General features: G+C 31.7%; 1 protein-coding gene across 5 annotated transcripts in view; it reads left to right on the top strand.

Moving 5' to 3' along the window:
- LOC114328083 (probable DNA double-strand break repair Rad50 ATPase) overlaps positions 1 to 27,006 on the top strand; it is a 105,483-nt gene that overhangs the window by 1,507 nt on the left and 76,970 nt on the right. For 4 of the 5 annotated variants that reach the window (XM_050655556.1, XM_050655555.1, XM_050655559.1 and 1 more), the window contains exons 2-7: positions 10,863 to 11,015; positions 13,610 to 13,821; positions 13,890 to 13,914; positions 20,396 to 20,424; positions 20,483 to 20,576; positions 21,127 to 21,309. In XM_050655556.1, coding sequence (XP_050511513.1) covers positions 10,863 to 11,015; positions 13,610 to 13,821; positions 13,890 to 13,914; positions 20,396 to 20,424; positions 20,483 to 20,576; positions 21,127 to 21,309 — 696 coding nt within the window. The remainder of the gene's footprint in view (positions 1 to 10,862; positions 11,016 to 13,609; positions 13,822 to 13,889; positions 13,915 to 20,395; positions 20,425 to 20,482; positions 20,577 to 21,126; positions 21,310 to 27,006) is intronic. The other variant, XM_050655557.1, reaches the window with a different exon arrangement.

The raw sequence follows: 27,006 nt of genomic DNA, 5'->3' as shown, positions 1-27,006 counted from the left end.
ACCGTCAAAGAATAAATTATTTCTCTATGCTGCAAGTACCACAATAGACTGCAGGATTACCCAAACATATTGGTCACCAATCTCCTGACACCCCTACAGAACAGAAGACTAAAATGACCAGACACTCTTGACCTCAACACTGGAAACCAAACTAAAACACAAAATGAATACAATTATTATTATTATTGTACTCTTTTAGGTATTTACCAATAGGTGAATACTGACTTTGTCACTCTGTCTCTTTTATACAACTCACATGTGTTGTATAAAATAGATCACAGTAAAATGGATGTCAAAAAAAAATTACCATTAGTGTTTACGTTTACCCAAAATAGATCGCATCAAAGACATTTGGTCTCGGATGGTGGTCCGTGTCTGATACCAATTGGAAATAGTGTTTGTGGTGAGACAAAAATGTTAGATATTATTACTTACTTATTTAGTCCTAAGCCTTTTTACCTATAGGTGTAAGGCTGGTGGAGTTGAGTTTTGCATTGTTGTTTCCATAGGCATTATTAATGATTATAGATATTATTAATGAGTTTAAAAGACTTTATGAAGAGAAAATGCAGGAGATAGATAATACTAGTTGTGAAGACTGTTTAAAGCTTTGTATTTTATTTCGTAGAAGGTTTCTTTGAAGCAGTTACTTATTTCTATATATAGACATAACCTTCAGGAGTAAAAGATTATTTGTATTAATAATAGAAGTTATCTTTGAGAAATATTGTTAATGTGTCACATTTTATCTATTCATTGTATACCGGGTGGTGAATTGGAAAGCGGGCCATAGGAAACTCAATGTAAAATTCTAAACTGTTGAATTCCTGCTTCCCTAATTATTTTACATCAAAAGTCATAAGAAACTATTTGTAGAGAATTGAAATCTGTATTGAAAACAACTGTTAATATTGTTCTACGAACAATAATTATTCAAAATTTTGTAAAAATATAATACATTTTTCAGAGTAATACGCCAAAGTTAGGCCACACGCAATACCATAATGTGTATAAGGTTGCATTTGTTGACAATAAATTTATTATATTAACAATTTGAACTGTCAATTTTTTTATTTATTTTATCAATTACTGTTTAAAACACAATAAAGTTGATAAGATACCTTTAGTTAAGGAGAAGTATTAATAATAAAGATATCTTCTTCAGTCAATAATGTGCTCACTGTCAGTTAAATAATAACGTGTGGCCTAACATGCCCACACATACCTACTGCGGTAAATACATTATATTTTTCAAAATTTTGGAATGTGTTTAAATCGTAGAACAATTGTAACTTCTGTTTCTAATACAGATTTCAATCCTCTACAAATAACTTCTCATGACTTTTGATGTAACATAATTAGGGAAGCAGAAATTCAACAGTTTAGAATTTTACATTGAGTATCCTATGGCCCGTTTTCCGATTCACCACCCTGTATATAGTTTTATACATATTTTGTCTACCTTTACTAAGTGCAAACAACACAGTTTAGAAATACTTTTGACTGAATAACAGAATCACTAAAATTATTCAAAATGAAACACAGCCTCTGTTTTGTCGCAGTTCAGAGATGATCATTCATCTCCTTAGAAACGTTTCAGTTGCAGCAGACCTCATCAGAGAGACTACATGATAACCTCTGACTAGAGACAAAACCAAGCTGTTTATTGAAGCCGAATTATAAAAAAATAATTCGTGTATGCTGTAGCGAGTTTAAAAAATTTATAATTTCTTTAAATAGATGTTGCTACACTGTCCGATACAGACCGTCCAATGACAGCTTGGTTGTCTTTCATTTTCTCAATTTATTCAGATTGTGATTACACGGAGCTAACTTTCTTTGGAATTTTTCCTAGACGAATAGACAAAATGTTACTGCATATTGTAGTCCCGTCCATCTCCTTTATTTGTCGTCTCCTTGTCTTATAAATTGTAAAAGGAAGAGATAAAGAATGTAACCAGATATTGGTTCTATGAGATGTTTCAGATTTACTGATCTGGGACTCGTCTTTCCGTTATAATTATTCAGTCGTCAGACAGTGAGACAATCATTCTTTCATTAATTATTATCAGCAAATCATTTTTTTACCGTTTCTGTGAATTACTGTTCTTTTAGCAATCTGTCTGGTGAATGACTAGTACTTTTGTGAATATTGGTACATGCTTTTGATCTCTTTTGAGTAAAGCAAAATGATATATTTCTGTAGTTGCATGCGTTTTTAATGGTCAATATTTCAGTCGGATATAAATTGTAGTTGCAGCTGTAGCATTCTTCTAGGTATAATTGAGTCAGTTTTAACGTTCATGCGAGTGTGAATCAATAATTCTCTTACTGATCTGAGCTTAATCTCAGTAGAACTAGAATGTAACCTTTGAAAGGATTGTAACTCCTATTCAAAGCACTATAGGTGCACTGCTCCATAAGAAGAAGAAGGTGCGATTTTATTTCTGGAAGTGTTTTTAGTCCATTCTTTCACGGTTTTTGCTCTAAATTTTAAAGAACCGCTTGGTTTGACATGAAATTTGGCATACGTATAGATTACATGTCAAAGAAAAAAAGTGATATTGTGCCGATGTGTGCTTTTGCCCTAAGTGTGACTTTCACCCCCTCTTGGGGGTGAAAAAATATATGTTTAAAATAAGTCTGGAAATGGGTAAACTGACTAATTTTAAGTAACTTTTGATCTATAGAGCTTTTTTGCCAAGTCAACACTTCTCGAGTTATTTGCGAGTGAACATGTTCATTTTGCAACAAAATAACCACATTTTTGGACGGTTTTTCGCAAATAACTCAAAAAGTAAGTATTTTGTCGAAAAAAACGTTCTTAGCAAAAATGTAGCACATAAAAAAGTAAAAAAAATGGTGTACGCGTTAGGTCTCTGGATCTCATAGAACAAGAGTTATAGCCAATGAAAAATAGATTCATATTCACCAAATTTCAAATAGAATATTTCGACGTGAAATATTCAAAAAGTTAAGCACTTTTTGGGGAAAACCTATTTTAACCTTTTTAAAGTGTTTAAAAAAAGCTTTATTTCTGTTTTTACAAAACGTTTCTAGCATTAAATTTAAGCAAGTTACTCTCAAAATAAAGTTGGTCCCTTTTGTTTTTGCAAAAAAAAATCGGGAAGACCAACCCCTAATTAGCAACTTAAATGAAATTAATCGTTACCGCTCCACAAATTATTTTACTTATGTTGTGTTTATATGATCTGTAAGTGCGATCGAGTCAAATAATTATTTTTGAAACAATTTGGTTTAAAAGTAAAATTTTTAAAAATTTAAATTTTGAAAAATATACTTTTTTTCAAAATAACTTAAAAATTGTTAGAGATACCAAAAATCTCGAAAAACAAAAAAGTCAGATTTGCTTTTCTGAATATCATGTATTTTTTTGTTTTTCTGTTAGACAAAAATTGATTAAGATTTGGTGTTTCTAAATTTGCATACATTCGTGATCAGTGACTCGTTCAACCCCTTTTAACTACAGCCCTTTCAATAATAAGGACTTTGAACCGATGAAACTTACAGATCATATAAACAATATATACACGATTCAAGTAACTTGTGAAGTCGTAACGATAAGTTCATTTAAGATACTAATTAGGGGGTGATTTTCTCGATTTTTTTACCAAAACCAAAAAGGAATAACTTTATTTTGAGCGTAACTTGTTTAGTTTTGATGTTAGAAATTTCTTTTATAAAACAAAAATGAAGCTTTTTTAAACACTTTAAATAAGTTGTAATGAATTTTCCCCGAAATGTGCTTAATTTTTGGTTATTTCACGTTAAAGTATTCCATTTGGAATTTGACGAATATGAACCTATTTTTCATTAGCTATAACTCTGCTTCTACTAGGTGCAGAGACGTGATATATAGGTACACCATTTTTTTAAATTTTTTACAGGCTATATTTTTGCTAAAAATGTTTTTTCGACAAAATACGTACTATTTGAGTTATTTACGAAAAACCGTCTAAAAGCGTGGTTATTTTGTTGAAAAAATGAACATATTCACTGTCAAATAACTCGAAAAGTATTGACTTAGTGAAAAAACTCTATAGAAGAAAAGTTACTTAAAATTAGCCAGTTTATCCATTTCCTGACTTTCTTTGGTTGAATATTTTTTCACCCTCAAGAGGGGGTCAAAACCACCCCCAGGGCAAAAGCACATATCGACACAATATCACTTTTTTTCTTGGACTTGTTAGCTATGTGTATGCTAAATTTCATGTCAATCCAAGCGATTCTTTAAAATTTAGAGGTTTTGCAATATTTTACGGTTAAACAACGGACTATTTACATTTTTATGTGAAAAGAGCACATTTTTATATACCACAGGTCAACATAAAAGGCGTACAAAAATTGAAGTCTGTTTGAAAATGACCAAATCATGGACTTATGCTCATTTCTAATGGAATGGAACGAAGTTTTAATTAATGGACTTGTGCCATTTTCGAAATGATATATTCATTTGTATATTTTGTTTGGTAGATCTTCATTTAGACAAGTAAATATAGAATAAAGAAGATATGAATCAGCTAGTTTTTTTATCCATCTACTAGATATACTTAATGGGCTACAGTTATTGGGTCATTCCATTTCAAATCACTCAATTTTGGACCTCCGATTTGTCTGAAAATTGGTATATAGTTTCTGCGGGACGTGAAAATAAGATATTTAAGGTCAAAAAATCTTCTTCTTCTTTTTTTCTCAAAATGTTATTTTATGCGATTTTACAGTGATTTGGTGTTTTATACAAATTTGCATTTTCTATCGTAAATTATCAATGGAAAACATAATATTTTAATAGAAGGGGCTCAAAAATGTCATTATATGGCATTATAACAAGTTACTTTGATTCAAAACAAGCTTTTGATTAAATTTTATAGTGTAGAAAAAGTTAAAATACCGTTTTTACATTTTCGCCATTCCCAAAATACATCATAAGCGATTTGGCTGAAAATTTGCCCACAGATAGACAAAACATAGGACTTTAAGTGGTGAGAAGGATTTGAATTATATTACAATACCAAAAAACTTACATGCAATATTATAGTCAAAAATATAGGCGTCTACTGTAAGTACAATTAACTCGAAAATATCGACCTCACGACAAAAATTGTAAAAAGAAATTGTAATAACTGTAAATACGATTTATTTGGAACAATTTCAGTTCCTACCATTTTTGGCGAAAAGTTAAAAATGGCGGAGATATTGAGCAAAAAAGGTTCTCCTTTAAAATCAAGATGGCGGCTAACGTAACGGAGGAATTCATTCGTGATTTTAAATTTAGGCTACTATTGACCCTAAAGATCAGAAAAATAAAATTTTGGGCAGCTGGGCATTCAAGGTCAAATGCTATCCCGACTGGACTAATATATACTTTTGAGTCTGATATTACTGCATGTAACTTTTTTGGTATTGAAATATAATTTAAATCCTTCTAACCACTTAAAGTCCTATCTTTTGGCTATCTGTGGGCAAATTTTCAGCCAAATCGATGATAATGTATTTTGGGAATGGAGGAAAATGTAAAAACGGTATTTTAACGTTTCTTTACACTATAAAATTTGATCAAAAACTTGTTTTGATTCAAAATAACTTGTTATAATGCCATATAATGACATTTTTGAGTTCTTTCTATTAAAATATTATGTTTTTCATTGATACTTTACGACAGAAAATGCAAATTTGTTTAAATAAACACCAAATCACTGTAAAATCGCATAAAATAACATTTTGAGAAAAAAGAAGAAGAAGATTTTTTTGACTTTAAATATCTTATTTTTACGTCCCGCAGAAGCTATATACCAATTTTCAGACAAATCGGAGATCCAAAATTTTTTGCCTGAGTGATTTGACATGGAATGTACCTATTACATACTGAAATGCATAAGCCCACAATTAAGAAGTTGTGAAATTAATTATTTTAGAATAACACAATCACAAAACAAAACAATACTGTAGACTTATGATAGGATAAAATTAGCTATGATTTATTATTAATAATAGCATAATTTATGATTATTACAATTTCAGAATTCAATTTCCGATATATTTTTAATTTAAAATAAAATTGTTTTTATTATTTGCAAACTAGTTTGTATTGATTATGCAACAAATAATATGATGCAATCCCCATTGCACTGCTTTTAATCATTTCAATTTTTATATAGGTATATTTTTATATAGGTCAGGATATGATTTAAGCAACTTCCAATAGAGGTTTAATCAAAACTATTTGTCTAATAAAAACAATCACTGTATGATTCCAATCTACAAAAAAATCTAGCGTAGGGAGCTTGCTGATCTACAACATATTCTATTAGAATATCTTTTATATTTTATTGAAATATCAAATTTTTATACAAATCTTGTTCAAGTTAATGTTCATAATAAACATGATCTTTTTTTTAAACACTTCCATATCATTTTTCAGAGCTATTGCTATATCTTTTCGGAAGCTTTGAATCTCCTGCTGATACTCTGGGAATTCCTAACAAATTTAAAAAAATCAAGAAAAAAATATAAATAAATTAAAATGTGAAAGCTTTGTAACACCTTACAATATTACAAGAAGAAGAATATGGCATATTTTATCATTTCTTGTATTCAATCAGTTTTATTATTTGATCTATTCAGATCAACCGAATGTAACATACTAGTGTTTGTGGACTTCCTGGGGAAGGCCTTGGAGAGGGGCTGTAGGGTACATGCACTGTACACCGATTTCTCCAAGGCCTTCGATCAGGTCAACCATAATATTTTAATATTTAAACTTAAACAAATGGGTTTTAATGGTTCACTTCTTGAATGGCTGAGAACATACTTGATTGACCGAGTTCAGATGGTGAGTATCAGGGATTTTGTTTCCAGTGAGATTAAGGTTCATTCAGGAGTACCTCATGGTTCGCATTTGGGGCCCCTGTTATTTAACATATTCATCAATGATATACACCACTGCTCCCGGCACAATTCACCTCTTCTTTTTGCAGATGATCTAAAGTTCTACACAATTATCAACAATACAGCAGATTGTATTAATCTTCAACATGATCTTGATCGGTTGAGTGAGTGTTGTATGTTGAATGTCATGGCCCTGAATGCATTTAAGTGTCATGCTATTTCTTTTGGACAACCGAGAGACCCAATAGAATATAATTATAATATACAGAATATCCTGTTGACTGGGTTGTTACTGAAATTCGTGATTTGGGAATTAACTTAGACTATAAACTTTTATTTGAATCACATTATACGTCAAAAATTTCCAAATCTTTTCAAATGCTTGGTTTTATAAAAAGATGCACTAGAGACTTTCAGAATATTGAAGCAATTAAACTACTATATTGTTCTTTAGTTAGACCTCATCTAGAGTATTGTTCTTATGTATGGTCTCCATCTTATAATATTTACATATCAAAAATCGAGACAGTTCAACACAAGTTCTTGAAATATGTAGCATATAAACTGGGTATACCTTTTGAGTTAAATCAAGTAAATTATCATCAAATTGAAACCCAACTTGGCATTTTCTCATTGCGAAACCTACGAATAAAATAAGATGCAAAGATGCTTTATGACATAGTTAATTCAACAGTTTTGTGTCCTCAGCTACTTGAGCAGGCTGGTCTCCATGTACCTCTCCGCAGAACACGATTAAACCAAACTTTCTATGTTCCTATTCACAGAACCAACTATGCTTATAACAACTTTTTATCTCGAGCACTAAGATGGGCAAATATTCACCCTGATCTAGATTTTTTTGCGCCAAAAGCTGAATTCATTTCGGGCCTCAGGCGTATGTTTATTTGAGTAGTTGTAGAATAGATAGTCATTGTTGTGATATGTAAATCTGTTTGTGATATTTATATTTTATTGTATTATTATGACTATTTTATTATATTTTAATAATTATTGACACACATAAGTATATTGACATATTATACCGGGTGTCCATTTATATTTTCCCCCATTTTAACTGCCTATAACTTCTAAACGGCTCAAGATAGAAATATGCGGTTTTCGCTGAAATGTTTTATTTTAGTAAAAGTTTTGTCTGAATTAATTGAATTTTTTATATCGCTTTCAAATACGAAAAAGAAATGGCGGATTTTTGAAAAAAACTTTGTTGACTTTTTTTTAATGGAATACCCAGTATATTTTTTTGTAAATTGAAAGAAAGGTCATTCACCTATCCAGCGATATAAAGTTTTTCAAAATCGGTTGTCAAATGACTGAGTAATTAATTTTTAAAATGAGAGGTGCAACTCTCTAACTAAGCAAATTGATATTGTTATGTGATTTCCACATTGCATCTCTCATTTTAAAAATTAATTGCTCAGTCATTTGACAACCGATTTTGAAAATTTTTATATCGCTAGATAGGTAAATGATCGTTTTTTCAATTTTTTAGGTAAATGGACATTTTTATATCGCTTTTAAATAAAAAATGGCGGATTTTTGAAAAAAAAACGTTGACTTTTTTTATTAAAACACCCAGTATATTTTTTTGTAACTTGAAAAAATGGTCATTTACCTATCCAGCGATATAACTTTTTTTAAAATCGGTTCTCAAATGACTGAGAAATTAATTTTTAAAATGAGAGCTGCAATGTGAAAATCACAACATAATATCATTTTGCTTAGTTACATGTTATTTAGGTATGTGATATCCACGCTGCACCTCTCATTTTAAAAAGTAATTACTCAGTGATTTGACAACCGATTTTAAAAAACTTTATATCGCTGGATAGGTGAATGATTGTTCTTTCAATTTACAAAAAAAATATACTGGGTGTTCCATTAAAAAAAAGTCAACAAAGTTTTTTTCAAAAATCCGCCATTTTTATTTTCGTAATTGAAAGCGATATAAAAAAAGAATGTGTGTGTACTTTGTACGCACGTAAGAAGTTATACTTCTATTATATGATTATATGATTATATGATTATAAACGAAATTAATATACTTTTTATTTATATTTTATTTAAATATTAAATTAATTTATACTTAATACTTCTCAAACATTTTTATTAAAACAGTGCCAAAAATTAAAATAATAAAAAAATAAAACACACACAAACACATTAAAAATGCCACAAATGATTTCTGAACATTAATTGTCGGAAAATTTTTTAACTAAATACGTATTTTCTGAAAATAAAATTATATAATAAATATACTTACAATCATAAAATGTATAAAAAAAAAATAAAAAAATTAAAGTTTCTATTGGGATTCGAACCAACTTACCACGCGGCTGGTATTTGCGTTGTATTGGGATTCACCCGCATTAAGGATCCCCCAAACCAACGCGAAACTTTCGCAGCCGCAACCTACGCGGAATCGCGGCGATAGACACGGCGGATTATGAACGTGTTCAGACCACTTTGCGCGGAATCCGCAACGGTCGCGGCAGAACAGCGTTCCTTTCATGAAACGCTGCATGCACGGTTTTTTCCGCTACCGTTGTAGTTTCGCGTATTTTAAAATGGTTGCTACAGAAAAACTCATTGAAATTGTTAAACAATATCCTATAATATATGATTTAACGGACGAAGATTATAAAAATATAAGAAAAAAAGGTAAAGTCTGGAATAGTATAGGGTCAGAATTAGGAGAAAATGATAAGTTTTCATTATACATATATTATGATATTATTATTAATTTGCTTGCATAGAGATTACGCCCACTTAAAAATTTGGTCATTTTTGATGTCTTGTATTTCCTAAACCTGTTGGCCGATTTAAAAATATAATTTGTTCATATTTGTATGGCGAACAGTCGCGTCAGGTTCCGCGCCAATGTGGGAAAGCCTTGTCCGCTACCGTTTCGCCTGCGAATGTTCCGCAACGAAAAATTCGCGTCGCAAAAGTTTCGCGTCGGTTTGGGGGATCCTTTTAAACTGCACCACAGAGGCAGCTTGTCATTATGTGCGAAGATCGTCTAACTAAACAGATTAACCTTTTGACATTTTTAACTTATGTAAATCAAATTATTTTGATTTTGAATTGAAATGATTTAGAATTGAAAAAATACAACAAAACATAGGGTAAGAAGACAATATATTAGGTGAATATTGATATAAATTTTGATGGTAATCAAATTATGTAAAAAAAAGTATTACATACTACTTATGTATTTTGGTAGGTTCAAGGTAGGTATCGGAGCCCGTATAACGACTAATACATTTCGCAATCACTTGCGTCGTGCAAAGTGGCTATGTTCAAATATCATAACAAAATTTGATCAACTATTTATAAAACACTTACCAGTGAAAGATTCTTTAGCTTTGAATAAGCGAGATCTGCGGCACTCATACTAGGCACAGTTTGATGAGCTTTCACATTGGCATGTAACAATCATCTCTTCTATGTAAATAAGTCCAAAAATATAATATGAAAACTATTTAAAAAGGCAGTATAACCATTAACTAACTTTTTGTTTGTTGTTTCTCTTCCTACAAATTTTAAAACGCAACAAGCATACATTATAACCAAACACAGTCCCACAGCTGTGCCACAGCTGCCATATTGGATAATTTTTGTCATGTCATTTGAACATCCAATCAGAACAAAGTTATAATGCGCATGCGCCCGGTCGCTAGGTTTTCCCATATAAAATTTCACCGTCATTACGCCCGTAAAGAAGTATAACTTCAAAAACTCAATCGATTCATACAAAACTTTTAGTAAAATAAAACATTTCAGCGAAAGCCGCATGTTTCTATCTTGAGCCGTTTAGAAGTTATAGGTAGTTAAAATGGGGGAAAATATAAATGGACACCCGGTATTATAAACTGTAATCATATTGGGCAGCAGCCCGCTGAAAATAAATAAATAAATAAATATTTCTATAGGAGAAAATGCAGCTACAGCAGAATTGGATTGGAGATTTGACTGAACAAAATGAGATGCTTGTACGAGCCGTTGAGGATTTAGAACTAGAAGCTACCGAACGTGTTAAAATGCTAGAAGAAAAGTTACAAAGAAGTGCCGAATGCATTTGCGAGGTAAATATTGAAAATTTTTTATTTATGTCACAGTTCCCCCTTAAATTCCATTTTATCCCTAATTCAGTTCGTGGCATTACAACTCTTCGTGGGTTTGAGACGACTCGACAACATGCCTCCTTCCTCTCTGTCTTGAGCAATCTTCATCCAATTCTCCACATCCGCAGTTTTAAGGTCTTCTGCTATATTATTATCTCGCCACTGGATAGTCTAAGAGCTAGTGAACCCTCCGACTCACGGTCGTCCTGTAAGGCTAGAAATTTGTCTAGTGATAATTCATAGCACACCAAGCCAAAAAACCATGACCTGGCAGGCATCAGCGGTGCACGTGTATCTACCAGGTGAATCGAAAAGTGCAAATTTAGGGGGTAAAATAAACTCTCTCCTGTAAGGTTTAAATGTAAGTATGTGTTTGAGTAAGTCATTTAGAAGAAACGTGTACAATGACAGGCGATTCTGAAGAGCATAAGACCTTGCCAGGCGAGGGGAAAGATTAGGGGTGTTTCCTAAAATTATTCTTTTTGCATCGAACAAATTTTTTTTAGGTTTTTTGATACATTCCAAACAGAAAAGGTCTTAAGTGATTTTTTTCTTAAGTTAATAGTTTTTGTTATATAAGCGATTGAAAATTTTGAAAATTGCGAAATCGGCCATTTTTAACCCTAAATCGGACATTTGTCTAAAAATTTCAATGTTGCCAAGGTACATAGATATTCTTTAAACATTGATTGATGAAATCCCGAAGAGTTATTTGCAATAAAATATCGAAAACCCCTTTGTTTTTTTAATTGCTAATCAAGCGGGCGCATCACTGTAGTATAAGTGAGGACGTTTGAGTTTGCATAAATTCATTATCTCGAGAATGGGCAAATTTCAAGAGAAATCCTCAGATAGGTCGATTTTTATTTTTGAATTAGGACTTTTTGGCATATATATAATACTAGTGACGTCATCCATCTGGGCGTGATGACGTAATCGATGATTTTTTAAATAAGAGTAGGGGTTGTGTGATAGCTCATTTGAAAGGTTATTTAATTCTCTATTCAGTAATATAATCATTAACATAATTATTTATACAGGGTGTACAAAAAACAATTTCTTCTATTTGTCAAATTTAATCAAAGTTAATTTAATAAAAAAAATTTTTTTTTACACCCTGTATAAATAATTATGTTAATGTTTATATTAGTGAATAGAGAATTAAATAACCTTTCAAATGGGCTATCACACAACCCCTACTCTTACTTAAAAAAAATCATCGATTACGCCATCACGCTCAGATGGATGACGTCACTAGTATTACATATATGCCAAAAAGTCCTAATTTAAAAATAAAAATCGACCTGTCTGAGGATTTCTCTTGAAATTTGCCCATTCTCGAGATAATGAATTTATGCCAACTCAAACGTCCTCACTTATACCACAGTGTCGCGCCCGCTTGATTAGCAATTAAAAAACAAAGGCGTTTCCGATATTGTATTAAAAAAAACTCTTTAGGATTTCATCAATCAATGTTTAAAGAATATCTACCTACCTTGGCAACTTTGAAATTTTTAGATAAATGTCCGATTTAGGGTTAAAAATAGCCGATTTCGCAATTTTCAAAATTTTCAATCGCTTATATAACAAAAACTATTAACTTAAGAGAAAAATCATCAAAGACCTTTTCTGTTTGGAATTATTCAAAAAACCTAAAAAAAATTGTTCGATGCAAAAAGAATAATTTTAGGAAAAACCCCTAATCTTTCCCATCGCCTGGCAAGGTCTTATGCTCTTCAGAATCGCCTGTCATTGTACACATATCTTCTAAAGGACTTACTCAAACACATACTTAAATTTAAACCTTACAGGAGAAAGTTTATTTTACCCCCTTTTGCACTTTTCGATTCACCTGGTATATACACGTGCACCGCTAAGGCCTGCCAGGTCATGGTTTTTAGCCTTGATGTGCTATGAATTATCACTAGAAAAATTTCTAGCCTTACAGGACGACCGTTAGTCGGAGGGTTCACTAGCTCTTAGACTAGGAGTGGAGAGCATCCACGTGGTCTTCTTGTCCTCTCGTCCTGCTCATTGGAGTATTCTGAACTTTATTTCTTTTATTATGTTAGCATTTGGATATACCTACTTATTCAAGCTCTTTGTTAGTCCTTATCCTATATTGTCCTGCTATTTTATCTGTTACCGGCCCAAAAACCTTCCTTAGGATTTTTCTTTCCCAGACACGTAGTCTCTCTTCATTTGCCTTTGTTGTTTTCCACGTTTTGCTACCATACATAACTCCTGGTCGTATGATTATTTTATATAGTTGTATCTTTGTATGTTTTGTTAGTTGTTTCGATTTTATAAAGTTTCGCAGGGCATAAAGACATATTCATGTTACCGTCTTGTATTCCATTGTTTATTTCTTGGGATCCGTTATTGTCTTTAGTTATTGTTGTTCCAAGATACTTAAGAAACCCTAGAATATTCAAAAAAATTTGAATGTTATAATTTATGAAATTTAATAGAAGAAAGAAAGCTGTCAAGATTTGAGCAATGTAAGTGTTCTTAATAATCCTAACTTTTATTTTGAAATATACTTTTTTAACTAGGTAATGAAGAAGTACCGAGAAAACGATATAGCTGGAAGTCTTCTGGACGAACCACGGAAGAGGATATTTAATCTAGAGAATGATATGACTAATGTATTAGAATTTTTGCGAAGGATAAGGGAAGAGAAACGATGGAATACGGAAGGCCTTAATTTTATTGAACTTACAGAAGCAGATCTTCTTGGAAGCGGAATTCCTGAAGATATAAACCAGTATGTAGACTTTTTATATAAGTACACTCCTAGTTGATGTGAATCTTTAAACTTTTTCCTTTTTTCAGGTACTTAAATTATGAAACCTTAAAGGTACGCAAATTTGAGATACTTTGCTTTGCAAAGATACTTTGCTTTACCTTAAATTTGCTTTATTAACAAAAACGCAGCTTATTTTCGATTTTTTGGAGTGGCTATATTCGGGATTATTGTTAAAATGTTTATATAAAGTGTTTTCAAAGTTATATCAAAAGTTTAGACAAAAGTAATCAATATAGATGCTAGTAATATTGTAACAGTTCCTTGTCTCTGTGTTAGTACTTAGAATTTCCACTGATTTCCACAAGAAAAATTGCTCTACTATAAGACCATGTCATCTGCGTAAGCAGTTGCCTGTATTCCCTCTCCTAGGTTTATCTGCAGTATGCTGTTAACGAGTACATTCCAGAGCAGCGGTTCTAGTAGAGAACCCTGTGGTACTCCCGAACCCTGTGGTACTCCCGGAGATGTCTTCATTGTATTGTCTTTAGTTATATTAATGCTCGTGTCTGTGAAATGATCCTTCACCAATTTTTGGTGTAAGGATATATCCTCTTCTAATAATCTGATAATTTTCCCACAGCTCACCTTGTTAAATGAGCTCTTGATATTCAGGAAGAGTGCCACCATCCACCTACCTCTGTGTGCTTCTTTACTCTATTGTTATTCTGTTTGTGGCGTCTATGGCAAATCTGCTTTTTTTGAACCCATGTTGGCGGTCCAAAAGGTCTCCCTGTCTGCTATTTCTTCGATTTCGAATAGCTTGCCTAAGGTATTTGGCAAACATATTAGCCTGAAAGTAGCCGGTTCTTCCATTCCTTTCCCAGGGTTAGCGATAAGGATAAGGTTACCGTGGGGAATTTCTGTCTCCTAAGGAGGTCATCCATTATGTTGTTCACTCATTCATTTTCTTAAAATATGAACTTTAGTTCTGTCAGGTCCGGGTGCCTACCCTGTTTTTAGTGCATTTCCGGCTTTCATTGTGAAGCCACTTTTCGCTGTTTTATTTCTACTGTTAGCTCTTCCTTTTTAGGGTTTTAGTCTTTCGGCCTCCTCTTTTAGTAGTCGGTTCTTTTTTCTGTCTCTGGTGACTCTTCTTCTTAACTCTTTGTAATTTCTTCACAACTTCTATCGTTTTGATATTTGCCCGCCAGTATGGACGGGTGTTCATTCTTCTTCCCCTTGGACAACATCTCAACGGGCAACAAGTGTAGATCATATCAAAACTACTCCTCATGACTCCAAATATTAAGAGATAAGATATACAGTATGTCCCTGTAAGTTGTATCCATATGGAAAACTTTTTTATTATTAATTTTACGAAAAAAAGTTATTCTTCATAAAAAGCTCTGCATGGTCCAAAACCTAAGATTCAACCATCAGATATAAAATTTTATGAATGTTATACGAGGTATGTCAAAAAATTTGAATTTCACTCAAGAGTAAAGTAGCTTTATTTTTCACAATATTGAAAATTGCTATTATGAAAAGTTATTTGGAATTAAAAACTATATTCTAATATGAATTTACATCCTTCTAATTGAAAAAAAAAACAATTTTTTTGAAAAATTACATTATTTTCAGTTACTCAATTCTGATAACTCTTTTATTATTAATTTTACGAAAAAAGTGATTCTTAATAAAAAGTTCTGGATAGTCTAAAACCTAAAATACAACCATCTTATATCAAATTTTATCAATTTTATACTAGGTATGTCAAAAAATATAAATTTAGGTCAAAAGTAAAGTACCTTTATAGTTTAGAATATTTCAATTAGAAGGATGTAATTACATACTGAAACATAGTTTTTAATTCTAAATAACTTTTCATAATAACAATTTTCGGTATTGTGAAAAATAAACGTATGTATTTTGGTTGTATTTTAGGGTTTAGACCATGCAGATTTTTTCATTAAGAATAACTTTTTTCGTAAAATTAATAATAAAAGAGTTATCTGAATTGAAATAACTGAAAATAATGTTAGTTATCCATAATTTAAAAAAAAATAATTTTTAATTAGAAGGATGTAATTGCATACTAGAACATATTTTTTAATTCCAAACAACTTTTAAAGAAATAAAGCTACTTTACTCTTGAGTGAAATTCAAACTTTTTGACATACCTCGTATAATATTCAAAGAATTTGATATTTGATAGTTAAATCTTAGGTTTTGGATCATGCAGAGCTTTTTATGAAGAATAACTTTTTTTCGTAAAACTAATAATAAAAAAGTTTTCCATATGGATACAACTTACAGGGACATACTGTATATTTGATTATTATTATTTGATTATACATATATTTGATTATCATTATTTGATTATACATATATTTGATTATCACGTTACTCGATTTTATTCCACATCCCTAAGTCGCTTAAGATTAAACCATGGCAATTTTCCTGCACATTTAGCTAAAATAGGAATGCGTATCAACTGTCTCTGTTCATGTGATAACTACTCTACTGCAGATTTAAATCATATAATCTTTAATTGTGAACTTAATAAAAACCATACGAAAGCACTAATTGCTAGACTTCAGGAGCGGAATGTAAGTTTACCGCTGAATATTTCACATCTACTAAGCTTCAATACCAAAACTATTAATGATATTATCATACAATTTCTTAAAGATTCTAAAATAAAAATTTAATATAACATCTTCAATCTTCAACTTTCAAATATCTGTGGCAAAAAGTGTATCTAATGCCATCCCCTCTTTGTGAACACACACACACATACTGTATATTTAAAAATAAGACCAGAGACTAATTTGGCAGATACCTGTGTTTAACCTTATCACAAATGATTCTGCAGAAGAGTAAAGATTTCTACGAATACGAAAATAATAGATGTGTTAGGCCCAAATGATCATAGTAGTAGTGATTGGATTAATAAAAGTTTAGAAAATGCTTTGAAGATTTTAGGCACAGAAACGTCTGTAGTAAAAAGTTTTGGATAGGTAATTTAGAAAGTCCACTTTTAAATAATTAAGGAAACACTTTATTTGAGCTTTATCTATGCTTTGAAGATACCGCGTGAAAAATGTTTCTTTCTTCTTTTACTCTATTAAATTACGTTAATGTGATATGCATTCAATGTAACAGATCTAACTCACTTTTTTTGCGTAAGTCTAAAAATTCTAACCATAAACTATCAAAGACGTCTAGTAAAATTAATTTTATCAACATTATAACATCAGGGAAGTGTTAGTGTAATATTATTAGAAAAAATCGGTGAATAACGAAGTAGAGATCGTGAAAAAGATGGTGATAAGAAGGCGAAAGAAACATTTTTCTGCTACATAAATTATTTCCGCACACTGCTCAAAGTTTTCACATTAATTGTGCTACTAGGTCTGGATCCCGCGTACCAAAAAAAGTTGATTAATAGCAAGCTGAAAATTTGTTAATAGCTTAACGGTGTCTAGTCGGACCAACTTTGATGTACGGGAACACTGGAACAGGGAAGTTTTAATTGTGGAACAGGTTAAAAATTTGAAACGTCAGACTACGAAAACGTCCCATGCATTTTGTCGGACAGAACTTCCAATTGATTTGTTACCCTTTCATTAAACTCTCATGCAAAAATCGGACTGCTATTTATCACCAACTGGGCATTTTAATAAGACCGACACGTAGAACATGTCAAATGACAGGAATTATGTTGGTGATACGTAGCAGTCTGATTTTTGCATGAGAGTTTAATGAAAGGGTAACAAATCAATTGGAAGTTCTGTCCTACAAAATACATGGAACGTTTTCGTAGTCTGACGTTCCAAATTTTTAACCTGTTCCACAATTAAAGCTTCCCCTGTTCCAGTGTTCCCGTACATCAAAGTTTGTCCGAATAGACACCGTTAAGCATTAACAAATTTTCAGCTTGCTATTAATCAACTTTTTTTTGGTACGCGGTATCAAGGCCTATACCTATAGACTAAGAGCCGCTATAGGTGAAATTTCTTAATCATTTTAGGCAAGACGGGACCCTATAGCTTAAATAGTAGAACCTAAAAGAAAACGTTTGAGCACTGTGCCGTCACTTTTCAGTGGCACATGCGGCTACAGTGGCGCATCAAACTTTCCACTTATGGACGGGATACATAAATTAAAAAATACCCTACCTCATTACCCGAATTTAATTTTTTTCATTTTTTTAAGTTCTATGTGATTAAGACATAAGATTCATCGTAATTTTAACCCACCACCCCCTTCTCCCTGCCCCCAACATCAAAAACTTTATTTTTCGATTTTATTTTTTTTGGTGGGATGCAATCAATTTTAATATTTCAAAAAATTCACACACATAGTTAAGGCTTTTATAAAACACGTCTATTTGTATAGATCTGTAGGTTGAGTGTACATAACATCAAACAATTTTTAAAATTTTTTTTTTGGAAAAAAGTATATAACTTTTCTTTAGGGATAGCTGCAGATCTAATTTTTTCTTAGTCTTGTGTATTTTATCAAACACTATATTTCTAATTTTTTTCAGATTTTTCTGTAACGCTGGTCACCTTCAAAAATCCAAAAAACTGTTTTTTAAGGTGGTTTTGGGGGGTTTAAACGTGTTTTTCTGATTTTTAAATATTCTAAAGGACTCAGTTACTTCAAGTTACATATAACCTATAAAAACAAAATTGATTTGATATATTATGTAATCTATAAAATAGAGAAAATCCCCCAAACCCCCCAAAAAACAGTTTTTCGGATTTTTGAAGGTGGGAAGCCTTACGGAAAAATCTGAAAAAAATTTAAAATATAGTGTTTGATAAAACACACAAGATTAAGAAAAAATTAGACCTGCAGCTATTCCTCAAAAAAAGTTATACGCTTTTTTGAAAAAAAAATTTCTAATAATTTTTTGAGGTTACGTACACTCTACCTATGGGTCTATAAAAAATAGGCATATTTTATAAAAGCCTCAGCTATGCGTGTGAATTTTTTGAAATTTTAAAATTGATTGCATCACACCAAAAAAAAAATAAAAACGAAAAATGAAGTTTTTGATGGTGGGGGCAGGGGGAAGGGGGTGGTGGGTTAAAATTACGCTGAATTCTATGTGTTAATCACATAGAACTTAAAAAAATAAAAAAAATAATTCTGTTAGTAAGGGAGGGTAACTTTTAATTTATTTATCCCATCCATAAGTGGAAAGTTTGATGCGCCACTGTCGACGCATGTGCCACTGAAAAGTGACGGCATAATGTTCAAACGTTTTCTTTTAGGTTCTACTATTTAAGTTATAGGGTCCCGTCGTGCCTAAAATCATTAAGAAATTTCACCTATAGCGGCTCTTAGTCTACTACTATAATCACGACTAAAATGTTTTTTAAATTTTTTTTAAAAATTTTTTTTACTCAACCATGTTTGTTTTTTTTTTACTCAACAATGTTTGCATTAACTTAAGTTTGAACGATGTATTTCTCCAAGGGGTTTATGTGTTATATGGTGTTATTGGGAATCCTGATTGAACAGTGCGCAGCAATATAGCGCAGCAGTATGGTTCTTGTAAACCGGCGATTTAGTGCGGCAGATTCGGCATGACTGATCAGTCGCCATATATAGTGCTATTCAATTCGTAGTAACATATGTATTTACGTTATACTTTAACCCTAATGTGTAAATCACTACAATTAATCCATAATAAAAACTGTGTAACGATAAGGTGTAATTTATTTGAGTTCAAACAACAATTCTATTGTCATTATCTTATCAATTCTTGGGATAGAGTATCTTCTTGTTCAACATTCCAGGGTTTAAGAGTTTAAGCGTTTTTGCCTGTACCTCCTTACTTGCTTGGGGCTTCCTACACTTCTGGCAACTCACACTCTATACTTCCAAAGTACATAATATCATATTACATACTTATTAGTCTGGGTTAAAATGTTCTTCTTTGTTCATTCAGATTTCAAACCTCTACAAAATAGCTTACGCATTTCTTTGAAACCACTTTCTTTGGTCTCTCTGTATTATTGGCTCACAGCCCATTTATATATCAGGTTCCACAGCGTGGGTTCTAGGGCCCATTCCTGCGACATTCCAGCATTCATTCCTTTTTCTACCACAATGTTCCTCTCTGACAGATAGTCTGAGGGCAATACTGAATTGACAATACTAAATGATATTTTTGGTCCTTACAGATAAGTTGGCAATACACGTTTCATCTTCAATACAACTACTGTATGGTTAGAATGGCAAAAGTTGTACAAATTGCTCCAAATTGTTTCGTATATTTTTATGTATTAACAATTTAAGTGAAACATGGCTGCTTTTTAAAAAATTTTGGCTTCTTTAGTTAAAACCATTATATTTTATCAAAAAACCGAAAAAAGAATTGCCCCTTCAAAATGTTACTCTGTTATTTTTGGATGGTTATGAAGATGGGAGATAGAAGCATAATAAATTTGGAAGTGATCAAAAAGACATAAAAATGAGACAACTCTTATGGCATCAACATTACTATACATTTTATTTTATTCATTAACATATCCCATTGATGTCTTTCGGTTTTAACCTTTCATTCATTTTTTAGGCTGAGAGGAGATCTACAGAAAAAGATAGGTAATTGCATACAACTTCACAGTGAAACCAAAACAATTAACTGAATAATTACTTTCAGCACAATCCAGAAGTTAGAAGCAAAAATAGATGAACTAAATAGTATGACGAAAGAATTCCAAATGAAAAAAGATGAATGTGAAAATCTGCAAAAGGTAAAGCTTATTTTTCTTATAACTGATTTTATAGATTTATTGTACAGAATGTTCATTGAGGTGTTTCTATGCGTTTTATCAGCTTAACATAACTAAATAAGAAGTTCTAAAGTTGAAAAAAAATCTGGTAATATGATATTTTCGAAAAATCGTCTAATCGAGTAATATAGAGAAAACTGTAAATTTAAATTAATCAGCATAAAGCAAAGAAATTTCTATATCGTGGTGATCTAAGATAAGAAACAGAATTAGATGTGATTAACAACATAATTAGATCAATCACGTTTGTTAAGTAAACCTTTTTGCGAATTATGGTAAATGGTATAGGTTTTTTCATGTATATCTGTAATTTTGGGATATTTACCCATATTTTTTGAATAACTATAGTTTCAACCCTCCCGTTTTCTTCCTGGAAGCTGGGCGCATGCTTAGTTTATATCAATAAGAGTGTAATAATTAAAGACGGTAACACCAAGTGTGTTTAATTTACTAACCCAGGTAAAAGGATGGTCACAGTATCAAACATTAATCTAATATTTTTATTTTTTAGAATATGATCGACATGCGGCAAGCTTTGACTGAAGAGGTTGCTACCAAACACGACACGGTACTTAAACTTAAGAGAGAGTGCCAAGAATTGGAGGAACGATGTATCCAGGCCGACAAACAGACAGCGTTTCGAGACGACATCATCAAAGAACTGAGGAAGGAAATTAAGCAGCTTAAGCAACAGGTAAGCCAATCAATATTTTAAAAAAGGGCAAAAATTTATCAATAATAACACAACCTCTACAGAAAAAAATCAAATAGCTTAAGGTCCAGAGAACTAGCAGGCCGTTCTAATAATCCTTTACGTCCTATCCATCGATTTGGAAAATTTTGTGGTAATTGGTAATTTCTGTTAAAATGCAAGAATAATTTGGTTAGTAAATTAGTACATACATCAAAATATTTATCAGTCAAGTTTAAGATTTATTATTTTTTCTGGTATTCCTCTCCAGTTTTCGCAATATTTTTTGTCGTCCCTCTTTGGTATCTTTATTAGTCCCGTTTTCCATGCTTTGGAAGGAGTGGAATTCATTATTTCCATTTCTATTTTTAAAATACCTAGTACTAGGTCTACCAGTCAACAATAATCCCTATACAGGGTGTTTGGTAAAGAATGGGCCATAGCTTAACCTTAGATTCCTGAGGTTAAAATAGGTCGATTTAAGCTAACTTACCTTAGTACAAAAGTTGATAATAACCGAAATACAAGGTGTCAAAATTAAACTTTTATTTTATTTATTTTTGAATATTTCCTGACAGGCATGGGACAACAACACGAAATTTGGTAAGTGGTGCTGGTACTGTACAGCCTACTAAATTATATTAAACAAACGTTTCTGGCTACTACCAGAGGCGTACGACGGGGGAACGTGAATGGTTGACCCTTTCCAAATTCTACGCCACTGGCGGAATTACTATTTTAGTGCAATTTTTTGATTCTCCAATACCTTCTATGTAAATAACATACACTTCATTCGTGACGATAAAGCCATTAGTTTTCGAGATATTTCAAGCTAAAACGAAGGAGCATAATACATTAATCAAAATAAGTGTGCCTTTTCATTTTTAACTTCAAGTATTTCGAAATCTAATGACTACATATATCGTTACGAATGAAGAGTATATTATTTGCATAAAAAGTATTGGAGAATCTAAAAAATATGCTAAAATAGCAGTTTCATCAGTGGCGTAGAATTTGGGAAGGGTCAACCGTTCACATTCCCCTATCGTACGCCTCTGGTATTAACCAGAAACGATTATTTAACATAATTTAGTAGGGTGTACAATACCTACACTTTCTGCCAAGTATCGTAAGGATATGTGAAATAGTTTTATTGTACCGGGCACACATAGTTCTTAAAGTTTTTAATAAAGAATAAATAATTATAAAAAAGAATACTTTAAAATAATTTGACATATCCGTGTCATACTTGGCAGGCAGTGTAGGCACTGTACACCCTACTAAATTATGTTAAATAATCGTTTCTGGCTACTACCAGAGGCTTACGACAGGGGAAAGTGAATGGTTGACCCTTCCCAAATTCTACGCCACTGATGAAACTGCTATTTTAGCATAATTTTTAGATTTTCCAATACTTTCTATGCAAATAATATACTCTTCATTCGTGACGTTAAAGTAATTAGTTTTCGAGATATTTGAAGTTAAAAATGAAAAGGTACGCTTATTTTGATTAATATATTTATTATGCTCCTTCGTTTTTAGCTTGAAATATCTCGAAAACTAATGGCTTTCCACCAGTGGCGTAGAATTTGGGAAGGGTCAGCCATTCACGTTCCCCCGTCGTACGCCTCTGGTAGTAGCCAGAAACGTTTGTTTAACATAATTTAGTACCAGTACAGTACCAGCACCACTTACCAAATTTCGTGTTATTATCTCATGCCTGCCAGGAAATATTCAAGAATATATAAAATAAAAGTTTAACTTTGACACCCTTTATTTCGGTTAGTATCAACTTTTGAACTAAGGTAAGTTAGCTTAAATCGACCTATTTTAACCTCAGGAATCTAAGGTTAAGGTATATTCTTTACCAAACACCCTGTATATGTATGTAACGTAAACTGACTTCTGACTATCATAACCTTGTTGATATATATTTAAACAAATATATTCTCCCTAGGTTTCCCTTCCCGAAAAACCTTATCCCAAAACTGCAGACGATACCTTATCCAGCCCTCCTCAAAGCGAACACGTCTTAGTAATAAACCACACGAAGAAAGTTATTCAATCTGGAAAATCTACTGTTATATACCTACGTCACGCTAACGAGGAAAAGAGCAAAGCAAGCAACAAAGAAAAACAAAAAGAAGTGCCTATTGATGAACACACAGCTAACTGTTCAAAGTGCAGAGTAAAATTTCAACACAATAACAACGAATTAAAAGAAAAAAATAAGAATTCCAATGCTTTACTCAGTAAATCTGAGAACGATTTGAGCAAAGACCAAAATTTAGTTAAACCGATTAAAGAAAGACTAAAATCGACCTGTGTCAATTTAAATAGATGGAATACATTTGTTGGGACAAGTAGCCATAGTGGCGAGTCGTCAAATATGGATGATTTTCGTAAGCAACCTAACGTTTTTGTTCCTAATCATACCCCTGTAAGAATGCATGTTAATAATTTTGAGTCTAATAAAAAGTGAGATCTTTATTTTTGTTATTTTATTAATATGTCTATAGTCCGTTCCATCTTGACTTTACAGTATATGGAAAATAGGCAATGCAGTTCTTATGATAGCTTTTAGCGCGATGATACTGATTTTATCAAAAAGAATGTGTAATCGAACATTAGAGAGATTAAATGTAAAACTGTTTTAGAAAGGCAATCTACAATAATTTTAGGATTCATATGCGTAATAACTAAAGTATATCAAATAAACTTATATAAATAAATAAAAAAATAAAACGCATATAAATCCTAAAATTGTAGATTGCCTTTCTAAAACAGTTTTAATTTAATCTCTCTAATGTTCGATTACAAATCCATTTTGATAAAATCGGCATCACCGCGCTAAAACTCTCATAAGGACTGCATTGCCTATGTTCCTTATACTGCAAAGTCAAGGTGGAACGGACATAGCATCACAAACTTCTAGTCTCCGAATATATCCAGATTTACAATAATGTGCGGGTAGCTTTTTTAGGAGGACAGACTCCGTAAAACATAGGTTAAAAACAAAGTAAATATATTTAGGATATTTATATACAGTTTAAAATAAATAAAATAAAATATAATTCTATTTTCTGCAAAGGAAAAATAACATTATATTTATTACTGTCATCAAAACATAATAACAATAGTAAAATAATACAATACACGACACTGTATATAACGAGCGATCCACAATTATTGGGATCAAAGCTAGCCGTGCAAAAAATTACGTATGTCTTGTTTTAATCTGAATTTATATCATTGGTTTATCAATTAAATTTGATTAACATTATAAAACATAAAAAATCAGTCAAAACCTTTAACACAGAACTTTAATCAAAAATAAAAAGAATTAACAAAATTATAAGTAACAATAATAAATAAAATCAAACAAGATGTTGTATATGTCCACCATCAACATCTCTACATAACCTAACTTTTCTTGTTTAGTTGACGTACACTGCAAAGTTGACGTAAACTGGAAAGTATATCTGAATTAAGAATAGTCATGCACTGTATAGCTATCTCTGTCGTTCAGAGCCACCTATGGTGACAATAATTTTGGATCACACCTTACAATAACAACCACGCTACACGGAATCAATATCACATTGCAATCAAAATTAATATTACAATAATTAACACACTGGACAAAGGACAAACAGCTTAAAATAATTGAACGGGGCTACATTTTACAATGTAAAGTTCTTCTCAAAGCCTTCTTTTAGTGCGTCATTAATTTTGACGTTATAAACTTACGTGCATAGAAATCGGCCCACTTAAAAATTTGGTCATTTTTGATGTCTAATATTTCCTAAACCTGCTGGCCGATTTAAGTGATTTTTTGAACATGTTATAGCCTGATTCTTTTCCAATACCACTGTAATAATATTGTTGCTAAAGAGGTAAATTTTCATTGTATACCGGGTGTACCAATCAAACTGTGTTTTTTTCTCAAAGTTCGCATCACCCTGTGGAATATTCTAGCATTTATAAAATACTGAAATTAAAACCCAACTATAGCCTAAGATTTTCTTAACATTTTGTTTTTTTAATCATTCGTTTATGTTGGATGATAAAAAAGTTAGGTACTGTAACAACTAGACATGTTCTTTATCAATACACGGTGTTTCTAAATAAGTGCGATAAACTTTAAGGGGTAATTCTGCATGAAAAAATAATGACCGTTTGCATCATAAACGTATGTCTGCAAATGTTTCGTTTACGAAATACGGGATGTTGAATTTTTTCTTACAAACTGACGATTTATTTATTGCTTTAAAACCAGTTGAGATATGCAAATAAAATTTGATGGGTTTTAAGACGTAGTTATTGCACATTTTTTGACATACAATTAAGAATTTAATATTCACCATTAGCGCGCATACGTACAATATGACCGACCATATTACCCGTATGCACGCTAATGGTGAATATAAAATTCTTAATTTTATGTCAAAAAATCCGCAATAGCTATCTCTTAAAACTCACCAAATTTCATTCGCATATCTCAACTGGTTTTAAAGTAATAAATAAATCGTCAGTTTGTAAGAAAACTTTCAACATCCCTTATCTCGGAAACGAAACATTTGCGGGCATACGTTTATAAAGCCAACTGTCATTATTTTTTCATGTAGAATTACCCCTTAAAGTTTCTCGTACTTATTTAGAAACACCGTGTATTGATGAAGAACATGTCTAGTTGTTAAAGTACCTAACATAATGTACCTAACATGTTTTATTATCCAACATAAACGAATGAATCAAAAAACAGAATGTTGAGAAAACCTGTGGCTATATTTGAGTTTTAACTTCAGTATTTTATAAAGGCTAGAATATTGCACAGGGTGATGCAAACTTTGAGAAAAAAATACAGTTTGATTGGTACACCCGGTATACAATGAAAATTTACCTGTTTAGCAACAATATTATTACACTGGTATTGTCAAAGAATCAGGCTATAACATGTTCAAAGAATCACTTAAATCGGCCAACAGGTTTAGGAAATATTAGACATCAAAAATGACCAAATTTTTAAGTGGGCCGATTTCTATGCACGTAAGTTTATAATATGATTTTAAAAATGTTGTGAATCATCATCTTCTTCTTCTTCTTTAGTTTATATTTTATATATTTTATATTATTTAGTTGTGAATCATTACATGACATTTTAGTTAAATCTGACAGTTGTCGAATCTGGCCAAATATGAAAAGTTTATTGCATTATAACACTTTTATAGCAATCTGGTATAAAAACAAATCAATCACGCTTATTGTATTTATAAAAAGTACTGTTCTTTGATTTGTATAGTCGCCTAGATTGGCTAACTAGAATAAATGTTATAAGTGTGTATAATCACGGACGTACTGCTTTTTCCGTCATATCCAACTTAATCCGTTATAAAAAATCGAAAAACTGTGACACGCTGAAAGAAGGCTCTGAAAAGAACTATAACTATACCTCCAAACGCCGTAAGATAATTTCCGGCAGTAAATATTTTAATAATTTCGATAAGAAATTTTCGACAGTAAGGTAAAAATTCTTAGGCAAGGTAACTTTTTGCATTCGATTCGACAGAGTTGTCAGGAAAGTTTGTGAACAAAATTGATGTTTCGAAGATAAAAATTGCATTTTGTGCGTAAGGAAAAGCATTCGCAAAATGCATCTCAAATTGTGTAGAAAATGAAAAATTTTGTAACATAGTGTCG

This window comes from Diabrotica virgifera, chromosome 7 (assembly GCF_917563875.1).
Source record: "Diabrotica virgifera virgifera chromosome 7, PGI_DIABVI_V3a".
Classification (NCBI taxonomy): Eukaryota; Metazoa; Arthropoda; class Insecta; order Coleoptera; family Chrysomelidae; genus Diabrotica; species Diabrotica virgifera.
The sequence above is the reverse complement of the archived record's forward strand: the minus strand, read 5'-3'. Positions and strand labels throughout refer to the sequence as shown.